Here is a 7,531-nt window from a genome sequence, read left to right as displayed (position 1 = left end):
GATTTTTTATATTATAATTTTCTCCCAACGATTCAAAGACTTTGCAGCCTTCGTGGTCACGGGGGAGAACTAAGGTGTTGGTCGGTCGATAAATCAAAGCTACAATATACCTACATTTTACAATTATACAAAATTATAAAATTTTTAGCGGATGAGAGTCTGCTCTACGTAGAATGAGCTCACAGTGTCTTGAAGTCTGGCAGTCTTTTGGGTTCCGATTTAATTAAATGTATCTATTAGAATACCTTATACTAATCATAAAACAACAACTTATTTTATTACAATTTATTGAAACCCATATCTAAATAAATGTATTCATATTCAGATTTATAAAAAATGCATTATTTTTTGACAAATATCAATACACCGAAGGCGTCTTCGTCATTAAGCCTGGAGGGGTTCTGGTCGCCCCCTATATCGTTGTCCTCCACTTCCTCGGGAGTTGTTGATGTACCTGCGGTGAGATTTGTTCACTGAAAAGAATCAGCTGAGAAATAAATATCGTTAAAACATTGACGTATATTTTATAGACACGAACGTCCATATAAACTATTTGTTCGAAATCTAGAGTTAGAAGTAAAGTTTGCTGCAGCGCTAAAACATCAATCGTCGTCTAACTAAACTTTAAACATGCAGTGCTAAAGCGCTATAGAGTATAAGTAAAATGGCAACTAATACCGGATTGCAGTACACTTCAGTTGAACACAGTGAGTGTTCGGAACGCCAGATCTAGTACGTATATCGATGATCTAAAATTACATTACATTTTTATATAGTTTGTTTAAAACCTATTGATGAGTTATTTCAATATTTAGATTAAACTAAATATATAGATGTCCGATTAAAAATAAAGATAATTCGGGTACAGACGGATTGCAAATGGTTTTCATGAATATACAATCTGCTTGAGAAATAATCTTGTCAATTTGTCTCACTTTTATATTCAATCAGGTTATATTTGAATACCGGAATAACTATTATTTAACGATTATAAAATTAGCCCTAAGATAAATTAAATACAATTGAGAGGCCCATGTAGCGGTAGGCAATACAATTTTCTGTACATTTCATGAACAATATGAACTTAGTTTCAATATGACCGGTCATACTTTTGAAGTTTATGCCAGGCAGAAAGTCACATATCGAGTTTGGCACCATGATAAGGAAGATGGTGTAATCACAAAAGAATGAACTAGTCTTGCAACTATCATAATAGTAAAACATTTTCAACAACTCACCCCACCCTGGCTTCAACTCCACGAACGAGGGCTTCTGTAACTTCTTCCACTGCTCCAAGTTCTCCCATTTCGGTATAGTCAACACTGGCAGCATCAGCCTCCTTAGCGATGGTTGCAGGAGGTCATATTTCTCAGTAGAAGTGGGCACTCGTCTATGAACCAACTCGATCGGTGTGAAATGCGTAGTGGTGGTCAAAGGCGTCTTCGTTGTTTTTGCTTCTGAAAATTATTATATTTTAATGAATTGAACAGTCTATCCGAGTTAGTAGTCTCGTATACCCAGATTTATGATCATATCCCGTGGTGAAATAATTACTTTATGGAGCGCCTACTCGTTCAGGGCAGAATAGACGCAAATAACCTCATCAATAATGAGATGGACGGTTGAATTTCAACCACTAGATACCTCATCATTATCAAGTGCAGAATGTCCACTGCTAAACATGGGCCTCCCACAAAAAAATCCAGAGCGATCTATTGGAAGCAGCCCGCATCCAACGACCTCCTGCAACTTTTATTACGTCATCACCTCGTGGGTGGACGTTCGACGCCGCGCTTCAGTTATAGTAAATGTGTTAGTTTGTGAATATGTTTATTGTTTGATAGAAGTTAACGCATAACCGCTGGACGTATTAGGATAAATTTTGGGATATAGGTAGACCACGATCTGGATTAACAAATACGTTTCCTTTTATCCCGAAAAAGTACTTTGAGACTTATTCCGGGAAAGACTAGACTGTAAATCGTGAACATTTAAGTTTTAAACTATATATTCAAAGAGATATTTTAATAATTGCAAATGATTCAGTGAAGTGACCCCACGGCTATAAACTATTATATTATTATTAATTTATTATTGTCAGTCTATATATAATTAAGCTTCCAAATTCGCCATTTGTTGTCAAATTATGCGGGTATAAAGTTCCGTAAAAAAATGTTGTATACACTTGTAAAGGTTTAACACCTAGCATAAAAAAACTCATTGCATAAGTTGTTAGGATATAGTGGTAAACCGATTGTGTTACTATTGAATAAATAAATAATCTGACTGAGTTTTGCTTATATTTCGGATTATAATTAGTAAAAAGCGGCGATAGCCTAATTGGGTGTGGAACGGACTGCCAAGACGATTGTCCGCAGGTTCAAATCCCAAGGGCACACACCTCTGACTTTTCTAAAAAATCATGTGTGTATTCTTTGTAAATTTATCGTTCGCTTTAACGGTGAAGGAAAACATCGTGAGGAAACCTGCACATCTGAGAAGTTCTCTATAGGAATTTCGAAGATGTGTGAAGTCTACCAATCCGCACTAGGCCAGCGTGGTGGACTAAGGCCTAATCCCTCTCAGTAGTAGAGGAGGCCCGTACCCAACAGTCGGCAAGTATATAATACAGGGCTGATATTATTATTATTAGTACGTTCTTAGAGTATATAAATTATAATTGGTACTATGTTTTTTAAGAGTAAACCTGTAATATAAAAATCATACTTACTTCCAAGTCGTTTAATCCGCACTGGCTTCTTAATCGCCATTACAATCTTACTCCATGCATGTGTTAATGCATTCTAAACAAAAAATTACAGTTAGCAAACATAAAGTAATTACAGTGTCGAAGTATGTACGTTTTAAAACATATGTGTATTTATGTGTAATAGTTTAAGTAAGTAAATTAAATATATAAAAAGATATTAAAAACACACAGAGGGTCATGCCTTTTATCTCCGAAGGGGTAGGCAGAGGCGCAACTGTTATACTCATTTTCCTTCATGGTTATTCCGTGCCATGTGAAAGGGGCTAGCCATCACCATATCGGGTACATTGTAGCCAGTGTAACTACTGGACATAATAAGACTTAACATCTCATGTCTCAGGATGGCGAGCGCAGTGAAATACCAAACAATACTTTGTAATTCAAACGTTAGATGGTGTTTCTACTGTTTATGGGCGGTCGTAATGCTTACCATCAGACGAACGGCAAGCTCGTCTCGTCATTCAAAGCAATAAAAAAAAACTAGACCGAGTAATAAAAACAATATCACGTTATCCGACCTGGGGATTCAAACCGAGCCCTCAGCCACTGCAGTCCTACCGTAGCATAACTATGCCAACATGGCCGTTAATCCCACTATGACCAAAATATACAATATACATAATATAATATAATACAAAATACATAATATAAAATATATTATTATGGCTCACTATTTTATATGTACTTACATCCGATAAAAGTTATTCCATTTTATTAGATGTTTTAATCATCCATAATCCTGATCAGACCTTAAGTCATACTGTGTATCGGAAACAGACCCATACTGATAAATATCTGAACGGTGAATCTCACCACCATCCAAAACAGTTAACTACCGTGGGCAAATCTTTGTTTCAGAGAGCACAAGGAATCTGTGACGAGAAACACCTGGCTGCTGAGCTACAACATGTCAAGCAAGTAAGAGACAACAAGCTCCAAATTCCACGCCGCCGTCACAGAAACCGAGTAAAACGAGCCACAGTTGAACGTGTACCGGTTGTATTACCATATGTAAGAGGAGTCACCGACAAGATTGGCTACATCCTGAAGCGTGCTTCCATTAAAACTTATTTTAAGCCGCCTAAGAAGATTAGTCCATTTTTACCACCTGTCAAGTGCCATATACCTCTGCAAGAACCGGGAGTATACAAGATAGATTGCAACTGTGCCCTCTCTTATATAGGCCAAACAAAACGAAATATAGGGACCCGCGTAAAAGAACATATAGCTGACGTGATACACCGACGCTCTACGAAGTCTGCAGTGGCTGGACACTCTGAAGGAGGCTCCAACCTTTATCTGCGACTAGACAAGCCACAAATCCTTGCCAAAGAGCACCGATTCCTCCCTAGGATGATCCGCGAGGCTATTGAAATTAAAAAACATCCTAATTTCAATAGGGAAGATGGTTAGAATCTTGCACAAGCCTGGGATCCAGTTCTACATTTAATTAAACGGAACCCAAAAGACCGGCTGCCAGACTTCAAGACACTGTGAGCTCATTCTGCGTAGATCCGACCACCAACAGCAAAAAAAATTTAAAAAGTTGTATATTTAGAAAATATAGGTAGATATTGTAACTCTGACTTTGCGGATGACAACACCTTAGTCCCCCCCCGTGACCATGAAGGCTGCAAAGTCTTCGAAACGTCGGGAGAAAAGTAAAATATTAAAACCGCGATAAAATTCATAAAATAGTTTAATTTAAAAGCATTAATTAGGTTAAAGCGTTAATTGCCATAAACCGATTGATAATTAATTTCAATAATAAAATGTTAAGTGTTTCATAATCATAATGAAATGTTTGTACACAAATAATAAATTATGAGGCATATCCTGGCTGGATAAAATCTCCGAAATAAATAAAGATTAAAAAAAATAACAAATTGTACGACTTTGATAAATTATAAAATGATTATGCCGCTGAAATTTATCGGTTAATGTTAGTTTTATTTAAATAAGAAATACGCTCCATAACGATTTAAGTGGTGAAATATTGAATCATAAAGTTCAAGGTTTTATGTTAAAAACATTTTCGATATTTCGTTCAAGTTCAGTTGAGAAATAATGTTATAAAAATATTGTGAATGATAACGTAAAATGAATTTTAAAAAATAAGCAAGGTAATTTAAATCTGAAGGTGACCCCAAGCTGTGTTTTCACATGTGGTGAGAATACTCCAATTAAATATGAGAAAATGCTTAAAGTTTTAAAATTAAATAACATCACTGTATATTAGGGATGGATTGGCCTAAGTTCAAGAGTAGACGGGGAAAAGTCAATTGATTCATATTTATTACGTATTATCATAACGGAATAGGATAATGAAATGACTACACCGAAGACTGGCATGCTGATTGATTTAAGTAACTTTTTTTAGAATAACTGAAATAATGTAAAAAAATTGAAGGAAAATAAATTGATTCCAAATATTATGAATAAAAAGCAATGTCGGAAAAATATTTCGCTTTAGAGATCTGCCAACCGTCGATTCCATATTTAAATAGACAAATAAAATATATTATTATTTTTAAGTCACGTTCTAAATATAAAATTAATTTAATTAATAAAATAATGTACCAAAATAAACTCACACCTATCTCGGTGGGTAAATTGTTAAAAAAATCACTGAGAGTACAATCGGCGCGGTGGCACACGAGTACAATCGCGCACAACACGAGTGGGATTCTCATCGCGGTGGCCGCGCCTGTACAATGCACTGTTGCCCTTCCGCGCTTAGGACGTAATGTAAATATTGTACCAAATCATTTTTATAATATTGTGGTTATGTACAGTTGTGGTCATTTCAATTTACCGATTGCTAGAGTTATAAGCAAATTATAATTAATAATAGAATTATTATTGGGTGGTATAAGAATTAATATCTTTCGCAGTACTATGCAGTGCTTTGCAATCATGTTTTCAGTTTATTCCTACTGTCTATGCGCAGAGAAACCTCGACCTATTCATCTAGTTATTTATTTGCAAAAATTACCTGTCTTCTCTAGCATTTAGAATACTGACTGATATAACAAACAAACCACATTTTGTCCTAAAACCACATTTTATACTGGAACAGACAATATTGTAGTTTCGTAACGAAATTGTATTTTGCCTTCATATTTTTAATATCCCAGCTAATTTCTTGGTAATATTAATGAGCGAAAGGTTATAACTTCAACTAGCAACAGGGAAATCCATTAGTCTTATCTATTTACTGCCTTTTAATCAGCTCCAAAGCATTTTATTTGTTGAAAAAAGTTTGTATATTCATTTAAAAATTGGTCTCTCTATGCGCTAGATGTAGGTATGTATTAACTTCGAATTACAAACATTCAAACATACCTATTTTTTAGATTTCGAATATTGGCAGAAAGAAACATTAGTAAGGCCAACTATAAAGATAATCAGTTTTACTTATAAAAATTTCGCAAAGCTATGCTTTCTACAACACAAATTTATTCGATCAGCTGTAAGTCAAAACCCACCATCTTGCCTCTTAATAAGGTTTAAACTAAAAAACCGGTGATGTTTTTGACAACTATTTAAGCAATTCCTAATCACCTTTTAACACTAAAACAAGTTAATAAGTAATACTGATTATGTATATGACTTAGTAAATTATATATGACATTGGCATAAAACTATTTGCCAAACAAAATTTTGTATACTTATAATATGTAGGTAGATATTGTAACTGACTTTTTGGACGACCAACACCTCAGTCCCCATGATCTTTAAGGCTGCAAAGTATTCGCAAAGATGGGAGAAAATAATAAATACAACCGTGATAAAATCCGTAAATACTTTTATTTCAATGTCTAACGTTCGCGTAAACATAAGAAATCATTATATGACGGTGATGCGACGAGAGCGCACAGATTTTCGGCGCCGACTGTACCATTATGACAGCGACTTAGTTTACAATTTCTCTATAATATCAAACGTGAAAACATTGTCTAGCCTTGCTATAGTTTGATTTAAGTTAATGTTTAATAAAATAATATTATAGTCATAGTATGAACTATATATTACTAGTTGACCTGACAGACGTCCCGCCTTAACTAAAAATTTGCAGCGCGCATTCTGTCAATCGCTGACAGTTATTTCAAACAATTGACAGTTATATAAAATTAATATTTTCGTTAAGTTTTCTTAATTTTTTTATTTTCCGCGCAATTTTTTAATTTTTTTCTTTCATAAGAACCTTCTCCTGACAATAACAAACACAACAAAAAAAATAGTGATATCGGTCCAGCCGTTCACGCGTGATGGCGTGACCAAGGGAAATAGGGATTCAGTTTTATATATATAGATAGTATAGTTTAAATACATCGATATAATATGTACTAAATTTGGCGTTCCGAACGCTCACTGTGTTCAACTGATTTGAACTGATATCCATTCAAACTGACTTTAGTATGGTCAATATTGAGAGCTTGTGGTTGTGTAAGGAGTGGCGCTCATGATATAAAAACTCGAGTCTAAGTGTAAACTTGGATTTGAATAAAAAATATTAGTCAAATAAGTAAAATTATTTGTTGTTCAAGTGAATAAATAGGTTATAACAGCAGGTTTGGTTGCCATTTCAGTTCAGACATTAAACAAATAGTTTATATAGACGTTCGTGTCTATAGAATATACGTCAATGGTTTAAATAGCAATTGGTAGAGCTGTAGAGTGAGGACGTGTGGGAAACTCTTAGAAGCCCAGCTATATGATTAATTTCGTTACGGGAACATTAGTCTATAAAATGTATAT

The 7,531-nt window shown here is 34.7% G+C and overlaps 1 protein-coding gene across 3 annotated transcripts; it reads right to left on the bottom strand.

Moving 5' to 3' along the window:
* Window positions 1-284: 284 nt before the first annotated feature.
* On the bottom strand, window positions 285-5,505 carry LOC115448684. 3 transcript variants are annotated; one of them, XM_030176195.2, is made up of 4 exons: window positions 5,365-5,505; window positions 2,732-2,804; window positions 1,239-1,457; window positions 285-454 (listed from the first exon to the last, which is right to left on the bottom strand). In XM_030176195.2, exons 1-4 carry the CDS (start codon window positions 5,461-5,463, stop codon window positions 342-344), a joined length of 504 nt encoding a protein of 167 aa, XP_030032055.1. In that variant the 5' UTR covers window positions 5,464-5,505; the 3' UTR covers window positions 285-341. The 3 variants fall into 3 exon arrangements, with proteins under 3 accessions (XP_030032055.1, XP_030032057.1, XP_037293854.1); XM_030176197.2 differs by lacking the exon at window positions 5,365-5,505 and adding an exon at window positions 3,289-3,371; XM_037437957.1 differs by having other exon boundaries at window positions 296-473.
* Window positions 5,506-7,531: the final 2,026 nt, after the last annotated feature.

Source organism: Manduca sexta, chromosome 12 (assembly GCF_014839805.1).
Source record: "Manduca sexta isolate Smith_Timp_Sample1 chromosome 12, JHU_Msex_v1.0, whole genome shotgun sequence".
NCBI lineage: Eukaryota > Metazoa > Arthropoda > Insecta > Lepidoptera > Sphingidae > Manduca > Manduca sexta.
This window is presented reverse-complemented; position numbering and strand designations above follow the sequence as displayed.

Coding starts and splice junctions, on each gene's coding strand:
- LOC115448684 (XM_030176195.2), bottom strand. CDS start 5,463: ATGAGAATCCCACTCGTGTTGTGCGCGATTGTACTCGTGTGCCACCGC. Junction 1,458..2,731: donor GCGGATTAAACGACTTGGAA/GTAAGTATGATT, acceptor AATAATTTTCAG/AAGCAAAAACAACGAAGACG. Junction 455..1,238: donor GGAGTTGAAGCCAGGGTGGG/GTGAGTTGTTGA, acceptor ATCTCACCGCAG/GTACATCAACAACTCCCGAG.